The sequence below is a fragment of the Nannobrachium achirus genome (genome assembly GCF_963921795.1).
Source record: "Nannobrachium achirus genome assembly, chromosome: 8".
NCBI lineage: Eukaryota > Metazoa > Chordata > Actinopteri > Myctophiformes > Myctophidae > Nannobrachium > Nannobrachium achirus.
Window position 1 is genome coordinate 26375869 of NC_137817.1, and position 20674 is coordinate 26396542.

The 20674-nt window shown below is 42.7% G+C and overlaps 1 protein-coding gene across 1 annotated transcript in view; it reads left to right on the forward strand.

Moving 5' to 3' along the window:
• The window catches only part of LOC308289641 (phenylalanine--tRNA ligase beta subunit-like), a 21431-nt gene extending 871 nt beyond the window's left edge, over window positions 1-20560 (forward strand). The window contains exons 2-18 of the mRNA XM_080731381.1: window positions 205-260; window positions 3662-3816; window positions 3935-4007; window positions 4545-4660; window positions 5183-5333; window positions 6049-6157; window positions 6639-6709; window positions 6797-6858; window positions 7022-7073; window positions 8217-8278; window positions 8993-9200; window positions 10050-10130; window positions 10221-10313; window positions 12427-12544; window positions 13134-13283; window positions 18213-18360; window positions 19092-20560. Coding sequence (XP_080587507.1) covers window positions 205-260; window positions 3662-3816; window positions 3935-4007; window positions 4545-4660; window positions 5183-5333; window positions 6049-6157; window positions 6639-6709; window positions 6797-6858; window positions 7022-7073; window positions 8217-8278; window positions 8993-9200; window positions 10050-10130; window positions 10221-10313; window positions 12427-12544; window positions 13134-13283; window positions 18213-18360; window positions 19092-19893 — 2507 coding nt within the window. The 3' untranslated portion in view covers window positions 19894-20560. The remainder of the gene's footprint in view (window positions 1-204; window positions 261-3661; window positions 3817-3934; window positions 4008-4544; window positions 4661-5182; window positions 5334-6048; window positions 6158-6638; window positions 6710-6796; window positions 6859-7021; window positions 7074-8216; window positions 8279-8992; window positions 9201-10049; window positions 10131-10220; window positions 10314-12426; window positions 12545-13133; window positions 13284-18212; window positions 18361-19091) is intronic.
• The last annotated feature ends 114 nt before the right edge of the window (window positions 20561-20674 follow it).

Sequence of the window (20674 nt, forward strand, 5' to 3'; positions counted from 1 at the left end):
TCGGTATCTCCATATATGGGCATAAAAGGGAAGCGTGATGTCAGAGCAGCAAACCCATAGACCACGCCTGACACTGTGGTTCCCCTGACACATCACTGTGACATCACATGTCACAGTGATGTGTCAGGGGAACCACAGTGTCAGGCGATACCCATCCGTCTGGACGTATATGTGACTTTATTTTTTCTTTTACTCGTTATTTAGCTGATGAAGAGTTTGATGAGCTGTGCTTTGAGTTTGGCCTGGAGCTGGATGAAATAGTAAGTGAATGATGTCTCTGTCTTATTATTGTTATTAATATTTAGTGCCCTGTTGTTCAAGGTAGTTTGTTGTTATTTTTAAAATAAGTATTTAATAGCTCTATATTCTGATATAGACTACTAGAGCTCTTTAGTCACTAAGAGAGTTTATTCCCTAACAGGGGTTTCTCCAGCTTTTTAGTAAACAGAAAATACATTTTCACGTCAGGTTTATTAGAGTTGGAGAGACGGGAGACCCCTGTTACTGAGCTGATTTCAAGGTACTGCTCCTCACATATAAAGCCTTAAACAGACTTGCCCCGTCCTACATGTCCAGTTTAATAGACCCTTACATCCCTGGAAGCTGCGCTCCCAGGATGCTGGTCTACTGACTGTTACAAATCATAATAAAATAACTGTTGGAGGCAGAGCATTCACACATCGTGCCCCCTTTCTTTGGAATGCTCTCCCCCGAGCTGTCAGAGAAGCTGACACTCTGGCCATTTTTAAATCTAGGCTGAAAGTGAAAACCCATCTTTTTACCTTGCATTATGGTTCTCCCTAGTTGTACTCAATGTGAGTTGACCACCATCCTAGTCCTCCTTACTCTTTACTGATCTGCAAGTTTTACATGGTTAGTATCTGACCTTGCATGCTAGCACATTTTATTGTATTGTCTTTGTTGTTTTGCTACTAATGTTTTTGCTGTATCATTGTTTTGATATTGATGTTTTGTTATATGACTGTTTTTAATGACTTGTTGTATTGTTGTGAAGTGCACAGAGACCCCTTGGGGTGATGATTGCACTTTAAATAAAAATAAACTGAAAAAAATAAACTGAACAAACACTATAGCAATGATTACTATCAGAATATTGAGCTTTCACTTTCAAAAAATGTTGTGGTAATTTTATCATCTACTCAGGCTTTTGTGAACACCCCAGACAGTTTTTAAGTTGCTTGATTCATTATTTAGATATTTGATATTCATTTTATCAGACACACCCCCTTCCTATACAAACCAATTGTAACCTCAAACTCCATTTTAACCACGATAGATTCATCAAAAAGTAAAAACGCCCATCCAAGGTTCTGGTGACTCATACTGCCCTATTTATCTTTTCAATAGAAGTTTTGGTTTTTACCAAGTGTCACTGCTTTTCCTCGTTTGCCACAATGTTGGTTGCAGTGCCTCTGGCTGGGGGCAATTATTGTGCATTCCGTCTACGAGCGAATAGGGGACGTGATATGTGCGGTGTCCATGTTTAACCAACGTTGTGGAAAAGCAGTGACACTCCGACACACACTTGGTAAAAACTATTTTTATTGAAAAATACAGACTACGTCTAATACATAGTGCAAGGCTTCCTGGGTAGTTGCTAACAGTTGGCAGAAGGTCTAAGGTCACAAGGACAGTTTTGCAGACCCACCAGCCAGACAGACTGAGTATTCTCTTAGGCGCTCATAGCGTGTAATATGTCATCAACGCAGAAGTCCGCTACGAGTGTCTTAATTCCAAGCTTAATTTATATAGTGCTTTTTATCCAAAGCGCTTTACATAGATTGTGCATTGCATTACATTAACCCATTCTCACACACATTCATACACCGATGGTGGAGGAAACCATGCAAGGGAACCTCATCCGGTTCCGGCCACTCTACCCCTGAGCCACTGTCGCCCACTGCCTGCCATTGTATTTTATTTTTTTCATTTTTCCCAAATATTAAAAATAAATGAAAATAGCAATTGGAAAAACACGGCCCCATCATGTACCCATTTAGGCCTAAACTATAGTTAGGCCTATATCAGAAATTAGCCTACAAAATTTAGGCCTAACCTATAGTTAGGCCTAAATCAGAAATTAGCCTACAAAAAAAATATGTTGCTACATACTGTACATGTACTGTAAGCCCCTCCCATACACTAATATGTGTTCCCGGCCTGAATGGGTTAAGAGGGCAGTATGAGTCACCAGAACCAAGGACAGTGTTTTCAATTCATCTATCATGGTTAAATGGAGTTTGAAGTTACAGTGGGTTTGTTTAGGAAGGGGATGTGTCTGATAAAATATATAACTACTGAATCGAGCATGTGGAGTGGTCACCTCTCCTCACTGGTTAGGGTCACTGTGACTTTGTTGTCAGGGCCTCCTGACAGTGGAACGACCTGCCTGAGAGGAGCTCAGACTTGCTAAATCAGTGTTTTTTTTACTACTTGTATCTAAAGCAGGGGCCTTCAACGTTTTCAGGCCAAGGACCCCTTAGTTGAGAGAGAGATGAAGCAGGGACCCCCACCACCTGTTCATAGATTCCATATAGTTTCATCGTTTGACAGGACAATCATCAGTGTATTTTGGATTCACATCAATTTGTGTTTTCAGATATTTAACCACTTGAACCATCAAACTTGACCTTTCACTCTGTACTTATTTAGTCTGCTCTTTTCCCCCTATAGCCGATCTTCAAGTTTGTAGATCGGCTATTTTTGGCTAAAGTTCTCAGAATATGGACACTAGGGTTCAAGTCGTTCATATAAAAAAGGAGAAAAAAGACCCCTCACTGATCTAAAGTCCTAAATTTCCATAGATTGAAATTTGTAAGTTGCAGTTTGATTCTCCTAATCGTTTTATTCCTTACTACACTTTTTCAGGCCGGCTGGCTTTTTCTTTTTTGCTACTTACTAGTTACTACTCTTACACATTTTGTCAAAATCACATACAAATTGCACATTATCTCTGGAGTGAGTCATGTGATCAAGTTGTATCAGTCATATATTAATGATTCCATTCCAATTGGCTGTGACTGCCTTCTAAACTAGATTTCGGGGCCACTAGGCATCCTGGCCTGGTGGATCTTTTTCCCCCTTTTTTATGTAAGCACTTTCGCCCTGATGAAGACCACTTGAGGTATGAACATGTTGCTGGTTGCCTTGTGTTGAAGGCTGTCTCCTGCTTTTTACAGTTGAGGGCCCAGATTTCTTTATCTTAATTTTTTGTATCCAACTTTCTTACATAATCTTTTGATAACTTTTGATGATGACTTTTACTGCTTTTATATTGTCACCTTATAATAACTCTCTTGTCATACTCTTCAAACTTTGTTAATGCTGTGTGTAATTTCCTGGATCTACCACAACACGGTTTTATATTTGATAATATAACAAATGGGCCACCCTGCTGGCTCAACCCGTTGGTATGCATTCCACCTAAGCACAGATTTAATTACGATGTTCTGCTCTGCTCAAATTCGGCTTATGACTTGTCATGTTATCCTTTCTCTCTGCCAACACTTTTTCTGTCTCTGGTTTTCTGTCTAATTAAGCAGAAAGGCCTCAAGACAATTTTTTGGGGAAAGAGAATATCTAATATCAACACGCCACATGCTGCATTGCCTAAACATTCATATGTCTTACCTCAACACAGACCTCTGAGAAGGAGTTAATAAGCCGCGAGCAGGGCGGATCCAAGGCGTCAGAGGCGTCCGATGTCATACTGTACAAGATTGATGTGCCGGCTAACCGCTATGACTTGTTGTGTCTGGAGGGCCTGGTCCGTGGACTGCAGGTCTTCAAGGACAAGTGAGTTGGACTTTGTTTAGAGTTGTGCGGTATGCTTTCTTTTGGAGGCTCGTCATTATAATACTTGATGCTCGAATGTTGCTTTTGTGGCTGTACTGATGTTGCGTTTGTGTTCCAGGATGGAGGCCCCTCGCTACAGGCGCGTAAGGCCAGCCAGCGGAGAGCCCCAGAGGCTGATCATCTCTCAGGAGGTGGGGGGAAAACTTGGGAATCTACTTACTTGACAAACAAAGGCTTTATGACAGAGGTTCTCAAACGTTTTAATTTCCCATAACTCTGAGACTGTATAGGGTCCATTGCATTTCATTTGTACACTCTGAGTTATAGACCTGTAAAGCCTCTATCATAGTCCAAGCCAAGGTGAAGAGAACTATCACCTCACCGCGGTGTAGTTTTCTAGCTATCACCTAGGCTTTGTTATACATTTTAGGTGATAGCTAGAAAACTACACCACGGTGAGGTGATAGCTCTTCACCTTGGACTATGATAAGGCCTTAAGGGTCCATTTGGAACCCCTTGAAGGAATCCGGAGGGTCCCTGGCAAACGTTCTCACGCTTTGAGAACGGTTGCCACTGCTTGCCTTTATAATAATAAAGCACATGCAATGTGCGATATATACAAGCCAACAGTAAGGCCGCTCATATTTTGTTGGCTGGTTAGTCTGGGACGGGTCACTTCCATATGTAGCTGAGGTCCTAATTGAGCTGTCCCGTGTGTGCCTGTGCAGACAGCAGCGGTGCGACCCCATGCCGTGGCAGCTGTGTTGAGGGACATTACCTTCACCCAGGAGCGCTATGACAGCTTCATCGAACTGCAGGACAAACTCCACCAGAACATCTGCAGGTCGGACATGATTCTACATCACCTGTTCATAGTAAAATCCTCAGGCCCTCAGTCCTTTTTTACACTCTCAAGAGTTAAATGAACATTTTGTTTTGTTACTTTACCCCTGTGACCTCCAAACACAACTCAACACATGCTTGTCATGGATTGTTTTATGTGTGGGGTTTCCCTTTGGTATGAAGTCTTGTGGAATGGTTACGGTTAGTGGATGTGGTTTGTGAGAGGCATATGATCATGACCATTTCCTGAGTGCTACCAAAGTGTTTTTCCTTCTTCTAGTACAAACATAGACATGGAGCCCTAAAATATTCTAAATAAAGGGGATTCATAAGTTCAATGTGCTTGACTGGACATTAAAATCATGCAATAGAAAACACACTGAATAACAGCTGGCAGACCAAAACACTGTCAAGTGAATTGCACTAACCTAAGCTGTGCAATAGCCCGCAAAGACAGTTTAGACAATTAGAGATCGTCATTTTGTGTTAACTGAGATGTTTTGAACTCATAAATGACTTCCAGGAAAAGGGCATTGGTGGCCATCGGAACCCATGACCTGGACACCATCTCAGGCCCCTTCACCTACACAGCTAAACCCCCTGGGGACATCTGCTTCAAACCCCTCAACCAGACCAAAGAGTACACTGCTACAGAACTTATGAGCCTCTATAAGGTAAGAAGCGGTTCAATGGTGTCAGTTCAGCAAAAGCTAGGGTATGGCAAAGATGGGCATCCTCATGGAAAAGAGACATTACATTTTGTATAACACGGTTCTATAGTGAAAATAGCAGATCTACATGCTCACAAAGCCTCGTGCGGTTCTATAGTGAAAATAGCAGATCTACATGCTCACAACGCCTCGCGCTGCGCGGCTATTTTCACAATTCTCTGGAGGGAAAAAAAAGAGTTTTGACAGTTTTTTTACACAGGTTTCTACGGTTTCTTGGGCTGGATATGGCAGCCTGGAACGGTTGTTCAAGTGCAGCTAAACTTGGCATGTTAGTAAAACGTGCCACAATTAAAAATAATGCATTGCACCTGTGCAGATGACCTGCAGAACCTGGGAATATACCATTTTGTCAAGATGGCAAGTGTGGAGAATATAATTAGACCTTGTTTTAATGACATTTTGTTACATTTTGCATTTGTAGTTATTTTACTGTAATTTAACAACATAATAACCAGCACAGGTAGACAAAGAGACATTCATGGCTTTATATTTATTTATAACTTGTATTCCCCCCCCCCCCTGGACCCAGGGTATGGCAGCTGCATACCCCTGCCATACCCAATTGACGCCCCTGAAGCGATTGTCAGTCATTTGACAAGATGCGGTAACTTATGCGGATGGTGTTGCTAACTCGGAGGTGTGGTTATGTTCCATACAGACAGACAGCCACTTGAGGCACTATCTTCACATCATTGAAGATAAACCAGTGTACCCAGTGATCTATGACAGCAACGGTGTTGTTCTGTCCATGCCACCCATCATAAACGGTGAATACTGTGCTTTTCATGTCCCTTTCCTTCTCCCTCTCTATCTGTCAAACTGTGGTATATACTGTTACATCTCACATAACTCACCTCTCAATACTAATTTGATGAATAGACGGTGCTCTTGTACGGATGAAACGATTGATCAGACATTTTTGAACCAGATCAAATCATTGTATTGATATATCATGTAAAAAAATCTTTTCAGCATTTTCATGATGTATCTTTTGGTTTTAGATTTCAATGTGCCTTTACCATCAGTTTGTTCTTTATTGCCTTGTTTTCCTGCCCTTTTATGTGAGAAATCAACCTCATTGATACTGGGGAAAAAAATCAATTTAGCCATTTAGCAGATGCTCTTATAAGTGCAAGATCAGAGTAAATACATGAATCCTGATCAACAAAGGAGAAGGGTAAATACTCACCTAAAGTAGAGTGCAAAGAAAAACCAAATTGACAGTTCCTTTTTCTTTTCTTTTTTTAGGAGATCATTCCAAAATTTCCCTGAAAACCAAAAATGTCTTCATTGAGTGCACGGCCACAGACCTCACCAAGGTATGACTCAGGAATGCATGACACCATGCCGCTGATACTGTAGCTTACATACTGAGCTAAAATAAACATGAACGTGTTTCCTTCCAGGCAAAGATTGTTCTGGACATGATGGTGACCATGTTCAGCCAATACTGTTCACAGCCTTTCATGTGAGTTCTGAACAGACCCATAACATCTTTGTGTTTCTCTTCTCATCCACAGAATGAGATTGTAAAGTTGATATTCTGTTCTGTCACTGTATATTTTTGTCGCTGGGTTTGGTCTTAATATGTATATGGATCTATATCTATATTATCTATTTGTCTCTCTCAGGGTAGAGGAGGCGGAGGTGGTGTACCCAGACGGCAGAATCTGCATGTACCCGGTAGTGTACTCACTATACAGCACGTTTACGTTTCACATCCAATCAAAGTTTATTTCTTGATTGCACAATAACAGTCGATTTAAATGATTGAGCCCAAATGAACCCTTATACAAAGTTAAGTAGTATTGTAGTGAGTGACACCATAATAAAAATGTATAATAGACTTGACAGTAGAGAGACTAGAATCTGAGGCAGACGAGGGGGGACTCATACTGTATAGGGATGGGACAATAAGCGATATTATGTAAAATCATGTAACTTTGCAGCATGTAATGATTAGATTGAGTGACAGTCTTGAAGTTTTTGCTTTGATGTGTGTGCTTGCTTCATATCACATTTCACCTCACAGATCAATACAGTTTTATCTTGTTCAGTCAGCCTGCAGTGTGTTTTTCAGCTCACTAGTGAGCAGTGTTGGGCAGTAAAACGTTACTTTTAGTATATCACTATAATATTAGTTTACCCAGTAACGAGTAGGATAACATATTACTCTGCCAAAACAGTAATATTATACCATATTACTGATCTAAATGGCGCTGCGTTACTCGTTACAATAAGTATGATTTGTTTTTATTTCAGACCGAGATAAAAGCGCTCTCTCCGGTCAATGAGACGCAGTGTCTGTGTGATCCACATGCTCTAGTGTGTGTCTATACGCACACGTCTCACGTAAACGCATCGCAACATTGCCTCGTACAAGAAAAAGCGTGTCAGCCCCAAACAAAGTAGTTGTCGATGTCGATGTAAGCACAACACAGCTAGCAGTTAGCGCATAGCAGTGACATAAGGTACTTTTGCTTTGCCTTTGAATATAATAGATTGCCAGAGATTGACATGACTTGTTTTTTTGTCTTGAAAACAATGAAAGGTAGACAATGTTGCCATACTGTCTGAATGTTATTTTATTAGAACTTCTATTAGAGTTATTAGAATTTCCCTGGGAATCAAAATGTTCCTGGCTGGGACCCATTCAAAAGTAATATGATGGGTAATTTAATATATTATTCCAAGTAATACGAAATATATTATCATTACTTTTTTTAAGGACTATTGTAAGTAACATATTATTCTCCTGAGTAATATTGCCCAACACTGCTGTTGAGAAGTCCTCATGATTCTCTGGTCATTTCATTGTGCTGGTAGGAGCTGGCCTACAGGAAGCAGACACTGTCCAGTGACTACATCAACCGTAAAGTTGGCATCAGGTCAGTGAGATTGAAGTGGTTAAGATACTTTTTGCAAGCACATGTGGGCTCCATGTGCTGATCTTGGATAGATTCCTAACAGTCTTTCTATTTACTGCCTCTTCTCTACATCACTACACAGGGATGATACCTATGATCAGATGTGCTTTTTTCAAGAATCCTAGGAAGCACTCAAACTGTCTATTTGCAATAGAAAACATCAACTTTTAACTCAAGATTCTGTGATTTTTTTTTGTTGTGTTTGTTGTCATTTTAGAGTTGATCTTTTATTGCATTTTTCTTTGAATTACCCTTATTGATAGGGCTGTCACGATTTGACATTTTACATGAGGATTAATTGTCACTTAAATAATTGCGATTAACGATTATTATTTTTTGTGTGTTTTTGTCGCTGACAATTACATTTCTGTTTGGCTTGTAGGCTTTGAAGTTGCACATGGCAGATATGACACATATATTGACAACTTTATACTTGCAAAAGAACATTGGTAGTGGAAGTAGTAGTAGTGGAAGTAGCCGATCTACAAGCTCAAGATCTTGTAGATCAGCTATTTCCACTATTTAAATCTTTTTTTGAAAATGTTTCATTTTTCAATATGTAAGCGATTTTTACGTCAAATAATTGCGATTAGATGATCATGTAATAATTGTGACAGGCCTACGTATTGATTTTGACTGGGAATTAGATTGAGCCTGTGGTCCTGTGCTCCTCAGTGAGTCAACAGAGCGCCTTGCCCAGCTGCTGACCAGGATGTGTCTGAGCTCCCAGCTCACAGGGGTGGGGGATGAGATCGAGGTGGAGATCCCGCCCACGCGCCCTGATGTCATCCACGCCTGTGACATCATGGAGGACGCCGCCACGGCCTACGGCTTCAACAACATCGAACGCACAACACCGCGCACCTACACCGTGGCCAATCAGGTAGCTGGATTTCTGTTGTCTTGTCAGACCCTGTGGTATTATTACATAATTGCCTAATCATTTATTTGGGATAATTGCAATTATTATCTTCATAATCGCTTCCATGTTGAGAAATGTTCATACATTTAACAGAAATGGTCAAAAATGTTATTGAATTATTACTTAAATGTCAGTAATTTCTTTGGATATTTAACTTATTTGTCATATCTGCCCTGTGGAATTTTGGATTACAAAGCTTAAAAGCAATGGCAAACAGAAATTACATTTGTATTCATTTGTTACAATGTTCAATGCCAAAGACACACAGTTAAATCTTCAATCTCAATTATTTGTATGACAATTAGTCATCAACGTACATCTTGTAATGGTGACAGCCCTAACCTTTTCCCGACTGACTGATTCACTCACTCACTCACTCACTCGCTCACTCGCTCACTCACTCACTCACTCACTCACTCAACATAATTTCCCCAAAACATTCCATTCAGGGCTCAAACCCAAGAAATGGCTGAAAACAACTTCTGAGTGGTTATCAAATGTGTTCAGGTTTCAGTGTAACTGCCAAGCAGCGTCGCTAATGAAATGTTTAGTTCTTTCCATTAAAGAACCACATATCCAAACCCTTGGCTGGTTGCATTTCAATAGGGGAACGTATCATTTGGAACCTGTGTGAAGAAGAGGGTATATATAGCAAGTCACAGTATTCAGTTTCTGATATTTATATTAAACGATATCTTTGTTTGAATTGGGGATAGGACACAGGTCACTTGCCCTATCCCCAAATCAAAGGAAGGTTAATGTCTACCTGAAATACCTCATACCACTTATCATACATGTCTGTTCTCACAGTTTCCTCTAAATAAGCTGACGGAGCTGTTGAGACAGGACCTGGCTGCCGCTGGGTACACAGAGGCCCTCACCTTTGCTCTGGTAAGGGATGCTCCCAACTGCTTGTTCTCACTCTGTCTCCATTCATTGACACACTGAGTCATTTAATTTGTCCCTCCTCTCTACCTCTAGTGTTCCAAAGAAGACATAGCAGACAAGCTGGGCAAGAAGCTCTCTGAGACCAGGGCTGCTCACATCTCCAACCCCAAGACTGCAGAGTTTCAGGTCTGATACTGATTTCCCAGCTGCCTTTTACAGTACATGGAATGTTTTATTTCATCCCTTCTGACCGCCAGAGGCTTTGCTTAAATCACTGAATGATTCAGTGCTTTAAACACCGCCTCTGGTCAGTCATTTGGGATTCATAGAACCGTGGCTACATACATAACTTTCGTTTTATTCCACTAATATTCATAATAATCGCCCTATCAATATGCAAATGCCACCTGTAACCACCTTGATCGGCATTAACTGGTCCATATAATAGAAATGTCATTGCATCAGAAAGGATCCTTTTTATAATCTGTTTGACCAAAGAAAATCTGTCCTATAAACACACCTTACAATTACTTTCTAAGGTTGGAACTTGGAATATCTCAGCGCAGCACTGTTGCTCTCTAGTTTCTATCGAATCGCACACGTTACGGCATTGGAGTTCTTACAGGCAGGGGGTTTGAATTGGCAGATCCCAATACATAATGTTAAAATCAATATTTAATCCGGTTGCACTGCACACACACAACTTGTTTTGATATAGGGTTTATTCTGGGCTCATGAGAATAAAAAGGAGTACTGCACACACTGACTTCACCTATGCATTGACATAAAAAAAGAGACCTTTTCTCTTGTTAATTATGTGCTCGCTTTCTGCAGGCGTAGTATATTCTGATCAAACTGTTGCTTCAGTAGAAAGCACAGCACTAAACCCATAAGCACTCAAAGTTGGTCCATCTTTTTCAAAGGTTAGCCTGTAGTGAAGTGCTCGATTTGCTGTTACATGTAAGAATCCTTTTGATTACTATGTGGCATGTAAATGGGTCACCTTATCTGATAATTGTATGTATTTAAATGTTTAAGTGGGAATCAATCAGACTGATTAAATTTGACTCATGAAACCCTACTACTGTGCTAGCTACTGAGTATGCTTGACAAACTTCCTTTGGAGGTCTCTATGGTAAGAGTTAATTAGTGAGTAGATATACAGGTGTACTGTAAAGGGTGGGTTACTTTCCTCTTATTCAGTGCCATTTTATTTGTGTCCCCATGACATAATACAGCATTTTGTAAAATAAGCAAAAATACGAATTCCTAAAAGCTTATCTTAGACTGTTAAAGGTTCTCCACTATTGGAAAAAAGTGATATGTACTCAGGATGAATTAAACATAAAATAATCACTTTGCCATGTCCCAAATCATGTTTACTCAGCTTCAGTTAAAAATATAAGTAATACAAACAAAATAAAAAAATACATTATGATTGTATAGTATCAATTAAATTCTAATGTTTCTCACCAAATGTCATTAATTGTGAATAATGTATTCTTTGTTTCAAATCTTGAAATGAATGTGTCCCCCTCAGTTGACTGTCCCCCCTGTATCACTGTTTAATTTTCCTTTTTATCAATGTTTTAGGTTACATTACTGTAGCGGTAAAGCATAACATGTCCACCCTGTTATGCTTAACTATAGAGGAAATTGATGCATTTTCACAATTCTGAAACTATGGTTGATAAATACTGTATTAGAATTCTTAGTTTTCCCAATGTGCTACCATATTCTTCATTACATGAGGAGTAATTGCCATCTTTAGCATAACATTTCCCCCTGTTGTGGTCCCCCCTGTTACATTGATTGATTTGTCCCATTCATGTGTGATGCATTTGGTCATCATTTTAGGAAATAATTAAATAAGCTGGACAGATACTGACAGCTGAACATGCCCTCTTTCAAATGTTTTAATTTAAATCCTGTAAAAAAAAATACTTTGGTAAAAATCGTTTCTAGGCTGAAATGGCAGAGAATAGTAGGAATGACCCTACTATGAACCTCTGAAAAGTCTACAATTCCATTATTCCGTAGTGTGTATTTAGTAGTTGGCAAATTAAAAGGATGCACGGGAGCTGCAAAATAACTGTCCTTGTGGTTGTGGCTTCCTCTCTTTCTACCCTTTCATTTTGTATTTATTTTTTTGACTGTGGACTGTAAAACACAACATTTAATTTTGGGTTCTATTTGATGAATCGGATTTTCACCACCAGAGAGAGCCGTTTGTCCTCCTGACATACTGACTCTCAAACCTGGTTCTGTTTGTAATGTCGTTACAATGTCTCTCCACCAGGTGGCGCGCACCACCCTATTGCCTGGCTTACTGAAGACTGTGGCGGCCAACAGGCAGATGCCTCTACCACTCAAGCTGTTTGAGATCTCTGATGTGGTGCTAAAGGATGACAGCAAAGGTGTGTAGGTGTGGTGCTAGTTTGTGTGCGGGAGATGGTTAACGTTTCTGTCCCTTACTCACTTTAACACACATGGAAACCCATGCCTTTTTAAAGATAAAAGAAAATAGAATTTGAACCTGGGCCATGGTACAGCGGTCCAGGCACCTAGGCTGAAATCTAGCCCGACTCCCGGTTCGACAACTATCCCCTCGGGTGCGTGCCACCAAAACTGTGGGAGGAGTGCGGCAAAATAAAGTTTATCTAGGAAGGGAAAGATGTATGGCATGTATGGATGGAATAAAGTTTTTTTTAAGGATTTTGAAGGCGCAAATCAGTTTCTTTTAACCATTTTCATCCTTGCGTCCCTTTTGTTTGAACCTTTTTAAACATTTGCAAAGAGCGAAAATTGCTAATCTACAAGCTCAGCACATTGCGATGCATTGTGAGCTATTTTATTTTTGGTTAAAGATAACACACAGTTGCACACATAAAAACCTGTTCCTCTGCGAGATGAATGACGCAAGCACACACAAAAATGGTATCTTTGTTAAAGATTGCTAACACCGCGTACCTCTCTTCACCCCTGCTCTCTCCATCCCTGTTCCAGACGTAGGGGCCAGGAACAGCCGGCGTCTGTGTGCCATCTACTACAAGAGCTCAGGCTTCGAGATGATCCTCGGCCTGCTGGACCGCGTCATGCAGCTGTTGGAGGTGAAGCGAGAGCGGGGAGAAGGCTACCACATCCAGGCTGCAGACGGTGAGAGGCCCCCTGGGAGAGGGAGAGCAGCCCCGAAAGTAGGGTTGTGAAACAGTTGTTATTTATCTTTAGTATGGTGCTGAGTCTCTTGGCAAATACCCTCAAAGGATGGATTTCCCTGGGATGAGGCAGAGCCAGATCATTTTTAAACCCTATCCTTTTGAAAGGTAATTCATTTTCCTACCTCATCAAATGAAATGCATGCTAAAAAACAACAACAGTAAAGGTTATAGTTGCTCATTTTCTCCATATCGGTCACTGGCACTTCTAGAACTACTCCCTGGCCCGAACAATGAGTACTACCATACCCAGCTTTATGACATTCTCTCAATTTCAAGTATTTGAGCCTATGCCAAGCAGCAGCAGATCCGAAGCGTCGGATCAAAGACGAGCAGAGCTATAGTGAATGCAAGCCGTATTTAAAGGAGCCTCCCTTACTGAGCGAGAGCTCTGATTGGATCAGACAGAGTGATGTAATGATTAGCAGATCTGTGAATGAGGAGTAGGAAAGATCTGACTGACGGCTGATTACAGCTGAGGCGGGCGAGACTCATGTGTCCTGCATAAACTAACGCTATGCTTCATATATGAATCAACAAGAAGGTTTAGGTGCCCTCCACACTAGGCGCGGTTGCCGTCGAGGCTGCCGCTAGGATCAGCGGTGGCTGCACCGCGGTGAGACACAAACACACTTGCTCAGTGAGTAAACGCTGCGCGGTATTTCACAAAGATGAACACAATCCATTTCTCACCGCCCGCGTACGCATGCACAAACGAGCACGCTCGTGGCGGATTTCACGGGACCGCGCCCACTCGCCTCGCCGCCCCAAGACTTCGCTGCGCGGCCGAAAAAGCTGCTTGCCTCTCATTGAAAATGAATTGCTAGGAGGCGGTGACCGCGCCTAGTGTGGAGGGCACCTTATACTGCCACAAGCAGCTAAATGCAAGTGTGGTAGGGTCAGCAATAGTGTGCAAACAGCAACAGAACAATAACAAAGATATAAGACTAGAAAAAAGAAAGGAATTTCTATAAGCAGTATGGGGTGGTGGTAGCTTGGTGTCTGGAATATAGAATGTGCATTAAGGCATAGAGAAACAAATCTGGGTCAAATGAGTTTAACATTCATTTTCTTCATGCCCATCCAACCTATAAATAGATAGGCATTGATCTAATATCTCTTGTGAGGTCACATGAGCATAAACATCAATACTAGAGGCAACCCCCAGTCTGAGATGGCCTCCACACTGTAAAATACTCCCTGCATGTGGGCTTGTGGGCTGTCAGCGTGCACTGTTTGCAGACCACAGCACCACGTGTCTCTGCTCAGGAGGTTGACTTTGTAGGACAGAAGAGTGACAGTTGGTGTGCTCATACCAGGCGCCATGAAGGTGCTGATTTACCCAAAGGGAAATTAAAATGAAATGAGCTAGAAATATGAAGAAAAACAAGAAAATATTTATCTGAAAACTGAAAAAGAAATGGAAACAAAAGCAAATACAATCAAAATATTATAACATAACTGTAAAAAAGAAAAAACCTAATCAGTGTCTTTCCATTTACAAGACGACTCTTTGTCTCTGAAAGCATTTCTCTTCACTGCATTAAGCTGTTTTTGCTCATCATCTGTTGCCTTTCAAAAGCACATTTTAACTCGATAAAAAAAATGAAATGAAAATGTATTCCCTCTACCCACTGTCCATCTCCTAATGGTGACGCATTTGCCAATGCCAACATGTCAACAGCTTTGCGTTTGGTTTGTACTCCTGTAGGTCTCCTGAATCGTTTTAGTCCTCCCCCAATCCCCCCCTTTCACTGTCTACCTTTCTTCCTCACTTTCTCCTGTCTTGCTGTCTGTACATACATTCTCTCTCTCTCAGCCTTTCTAGTTCACTTTCTCCTCTCCCCTCTCTGTCCATACTTTCCCTCTCTCTTTCTCTCTCTCTCTTTCTCCTTCTCGCCCCCTTCTTGTTCGGTCCATACTCTGGTTCCCCTTCGCTCTGTCTCTCCCTGTCTACCTCTCTCTGTCTTTCCCTTCCTCCAAGGTCACACCACAGGATATCTATATGTCTCTGCTGGCCCAATCAGACAGGAGACAAATCAATGGGCTCAAGTATCATTGAGGGAGAGAGATGATGATGATGGAGGGAAGGAAAGCGAGACAAGAGAAAGATGTGGGGGCAGAGAGAAAGAGAGAATGGTAGTGATGGAGGGAGAGAGAGAGAGAGAGACAGACAGGAGGAAGAGGCAGATGAGTGAGAAAGAAGGAAAAAGAGGGATGACGACAGACTGATGGAGAGATAAAGAAGGAGCGATAGAGAAGGAAAGCATGTGATGTCTGCAGTGGGGGAGAGAGAGTGAGTCATGTCGCCTGCTGCCTGGTTTCTCACAAACACTGACTGTCTGTCTGTGTCTCACTCACTCAATTAAATTAAATTCATAGGGACTTTATTGGTGTAAGAAGCTTTTACATTGCCAAAACAAGTATCAAAACAAAAAATGCACATACAATTAATACCAGTAAGACTCCCTAACCGGGAGATAAGCGACCGTCAGGTCGCAGCGTGATTTTAGGGCAAAAAGTGTAGGAGCAGTGTCCAAAAATGTGTTTGAAAAAATTGGGGCCCCCCGATTTGCGTGATTTTAGGGCAACATTTGTAGATGCAGTGTCCAAAAATGTGTTTTGCAAGAATCGGCCTCATGGTGGCGCTAGAAGAGGGCAAATTGATGGTTTGGCAGGCAAGGAGTGTGTGTGCAAAATTTGGCATGGATCAGGGCAACGGTTGCGGAGATATGAGCAGGGCAAAAGTGTGACAGACGGACTGACGGACGGACTGACGGACAGCAGGCCGAGGTTTTGATAGTAACTGCGACCTGACGGTCGCAAAATAAAAATATAGGCATACTAGGGGGAAAGAATTTAACAAAAGAACTGTGCAACATTGTAGGTAAAATAAAAACATACATTCATGTCAAACACTCTTTGGGTAGTATGTGTACAGTGGCAGGTAGTTGTAAACTGCACCTGAGTTTCCATCTCATCTTGTGTGCAACGGCTGAGCAGTCAGTCTTCCCCTGGTAGCCAGGCCTGCCTGTAGCGGCCTCCCTCGATGGCGAGGCTGTTTTACTGTGTCTGTACACAGTACACAGCCAGTCACAGCGCTGTGTATTCGCTCTCTGCCTCTCATGCAGTATTCCCTCTCCTTTCCATGAATTATTCTAAATCTCCCTCCATATGTCAGTATGCCCTTAACCCCATTACAAGGTCATGACCCCTTCTAAGAGCTCACCTGACTGACACACATACCTTCCTCGCCCCCCTCAGCATATGTCCATCAACGAGGTGAAAGGGCCATGTTAAACCCACCCCCACCAGCCACCTACTGTAACCTTCACATTTATCCACCCACCACCACCACTACCACTCTCCCCCTCCTACACGTCCACTCCAACCCAGCTCTTGAGTGACCGCAGCTGGAGCCGGGAGCGGAGTGGATAAGGGAATAGCTGTCAGCTAGTTTTCCTGCTTCCACTCAAGGGGCTGCCTGGGAAGACCGGAGAGCCTAGAAGAGAGAGAGCGCGAGATAGAGACAGAGCGAAGAGCACGGAGAGCTAAAGACAGCCAGATGAAAAGAGTAGTGGAGAGAGGGGAAAGACGGAGAGTGAGGGACTCAGGGGGATTTGGTAGTGGAGGAAGAAGCCACTTAAGGAGCAGATGCCTGCGTTCCACTTAACAAGTGTGTCCAATGCAGGGCCCCGGCCCTTGTGCACTCGGCACTAGGGAGCGAGGCGCTGTGATCAGTTTAATTGGCATAGGTGTTCAGTCAGTGACCTTGGGATGCGCCGGAAGCGACGCGTTAGAGGATACCACTCAACGAGTCGAGGGATGTGGGTGGAAGCGACGTTTTCATTGACTGATTCCCCACTTAAAGATGTACCAGGGCTATTTTTATAGTTGCCATGGCACCGCCCTCGCCAAGTACCAGTACATGACGTGTGTGGTTGCGCAGAATGCGGACACACATGGTTTTAATGTATTTAACAGACACACAGCACCAACAAACAAGGCAGGGCAAATGGCAAAAATTCTTTACTTGGTGCCTCACACACAAAATACCACCCATGTATGTAAGCCTTCATCCATAGTTATGAGAGAACATTGACACAGCAGGTGCTGGAACCCATTAGCAAGGCAGCGTGGGAAGGAGCAGTACACCATGGGAGACTGTAGTCATAGCAACTCTGTATCCAGTCAAGTCTGACCTGTCTGTAAGTTTTTATGTTCTGTCCTGGACAGGGGTGTCCTTGTACCCTGGGTACAAGGATTCAGTGCGGGCCCCCCATGAATGTTCTTCATAGGGGAAGGGGGTTTAAACCATTTAGACCGGGAACGCATTATTTTGCGCTATAACTATTGAAAAATAGCAGAAATACAAACTCACAGCTTGTAGATCTCCCATTTTTGAAAAATCGTGAAGTCAAATCCTTCTAAGCTATTTTGAAAAACCTGTTTCTATGTCAGTGGTACTCACTCAATCTTTTTCATTTGAAGGACCCCCAAAATGATATGTAGGTATTTGCCCACGGACCCTCATCTCACAATATTTAGTTCCAGGGACACCCCAGAAGCAAAATTTGAGTTACAAATGTTTGCTTAAAAAAATACATATATTCAAAGATTTGCACACATTTTCAAAACTAGCAGATCTACAAGCTCGCAGTGTGGCACTCGGTGCCACGCTGTGAGCTTGTAGATCTGCTATTTTTCAATAGCTAAAGTAGAAAACAATTCCAGGCCCCTCCACCTTGCTTGGGACGCCCCTGCCTCTCACTGTTTATCGCTCTTGTCTGATTTAAGAAATAATTGATCTCCCAGATCGCTCAACATGGTGTTTTAAAAATCCTCCTCCCCGTCCTCCTCTCTCTTTCAGATGCCACCTTTTTCCCCGGCCGCTGCGCAGACATCTTTGCACACGGGAAGAACATAGGACGCCTCGGGGTGCTCCACCCAGACGTCATCACTCGCTTTGAGCTGACCATGCCCTGCTCTGCCCTGGAGATAGACATCCAACCCTTCCTGTGAAGTCACATTCCTTAAACCTCTGCCTGTTAAACTGCACAGCTAAACGCACAGTACTCTCAGACCAGAATGGAATTACCCATTTCGAAAAAAGCTTTTGGTGCACACATTTTGAATTGGTTAATGATCAATACTGGTATTGTCAAGAGTACCATGTCACTGACCTGGTGCAAGAGTTTAGTCTCAATATGTAAAACCCATAGGCATCCATACTCACTCTTGATCAATTTCATCCCATATTTGCTAGTGTGATTACAGACGCTCTAGAAACTCCATATTTTATTACACTATTTTTCATTTAATCAGCAGGTGTCTTCAAGGATTCACAATGAAAGTCTGAGATGGAATTTTCAAATGTGTTAAAGATTTAAGTTCATGACTTATATTTATTAAGATGGTCTGCTACAAGTTGTTATACCTAAATAATTCCTATTTGAGAGGGTGTAGCTGATTGAATTTGGGTCCACAGTGTGGTCATTTGAAATAATGGAAAATGTTACTATTGTATTTAAAATGCAGGGGCCAGTATTTAATGATGTGGGTGTTTTCATACAAATTTAATATTAAAGAAATCGCAAGATCATGTTGCATGTTTATGACGTGGTTGATGAGTGCATGTGTGTGTGCTTGTGTCTACTGGAGTGGAGGCTGCTTGTCCTGGGTGGATAATGCAGTGTTAAGTACTTCGACTTATTATTTTACTGTTGCTTTGTTGCCTTGGTTCTTCCAGTGGTCACACTGCGGAAACCCTCCTCACCCATGACGTCCCCATGCACGAGACCATAAAGCACAAGTTCCTGACACAAGACGGATCTCTGCCCGCCCCGGTCTCAACCCATTCCGCCAGCACCAAAACGGTCTTTGGCGACCTGAGCACACCTGCTGGTCTCAAAGCCCTCAATGACTTCCTGGCTGATAAAAGTTACATCGAGGGCTTTGTGCTCTCCCAGGCCGACATGGCGGTGTTCGATGCCGTCCCTTCCGTCCCCTCGAAGACACTCCTCCACGCCCTACGCTGGTACAACCACGTCCGCTCCTTCCAGAGGGAGCGGGCCGGCCTCCCAGCAGCCAAGAGTCAGTTCGTGTTGAATGAAGAGGCAAAACCCGGCTCTACGGCTCCCCCCACCTGCCCCGACACCGGTGACGATGACGACATCGACCTGTTCGCTTCGGATGAAGAGGAAGAGAGTGCGGAGGCGGCGAGGATCAAGGAGCAGCGCCTGGCCGAGTACGCTGCCAAGAAGTCCAAGAAGCCCGCCCTCATCGCCAAGTCCTCCATCCTGCTGGACGTCAAGCCCTGGGACGACGAGACGGACATGACTAAGCTGGAGGAATGCGTCCGCAGCATCAGCATGGACGGGCTGCTGTGGGGGCAGTCCAAGCTGGTGCCTGTGGGTTATGGCATCAAGAAGCTGCAGATAGGCTGCGTGGTGGAGGATGATAAGGTGGGCACAGATCAGCTAGAAGAGGCCATCACCGCCTTCGAGGACTACGTTCAGTCTATGGATGTGGCGGCCTTCAATAAGATCTGAGTCGCACTCAACCCTTGCGGTGACAGCTGAGATGTGCAGCCTGGAACTATGACTTGTGATGTAGGTGCATAACATACTGGACAGTGACTAAACGCCAGGGGTCTTCAAGTTTTCAGGCCAAGGACCCCTTAGTTGAGAGATGAAGCAGGGACCCCCACCACCTTTTCATAGTTTCGATATAGTTTCATCGTTCGATAGCACAATCATCAGTGTATTTTGGATTCATGTAAATTGGTGTTTCAGATATTTAACCACTTGAACCGTCAATACTTAAACTTGACATTTCACTCTGTACTTGCTGCTTTTTTGCGCCTCTACAACAAACCTCTTAGCTGAAAATAGCCGATCTACAAGCTCACAATGCCTCTATTTTTAGCTACAGTTCTCAGAATATGGACGCTATGGTTCAGCTGGTTAATATAAAAATGTTTCTATCACACAAAGATTTGGAGGACCCCCTGTAGTAACTCTGAGGACCCCAGGGGTCCTGGACCCCCTGTTGAAGACCCCTGCACTATGTCGTTCAATTAATGTTATAATACAGCAACCAAACCTCAGGTCGTTCTCCTGACGAGTAGTGTTTTCACTTAAAATGTCCGTTGTGGTCACTCAGATGTTTTTCTGTGAGCTTGTGTATAGTCAAATAAAGGCATATCTTTTCCGAGGAGTACTGTAGCTTGCATCTGTGTGGTAAAGGTTACAGGTTTTGTACTTGTAGCAGTGGTAGATACTACAGGCATCCTTGCAATGAAGTTTGACAGGTGGCCCAGCATTCCTTCCA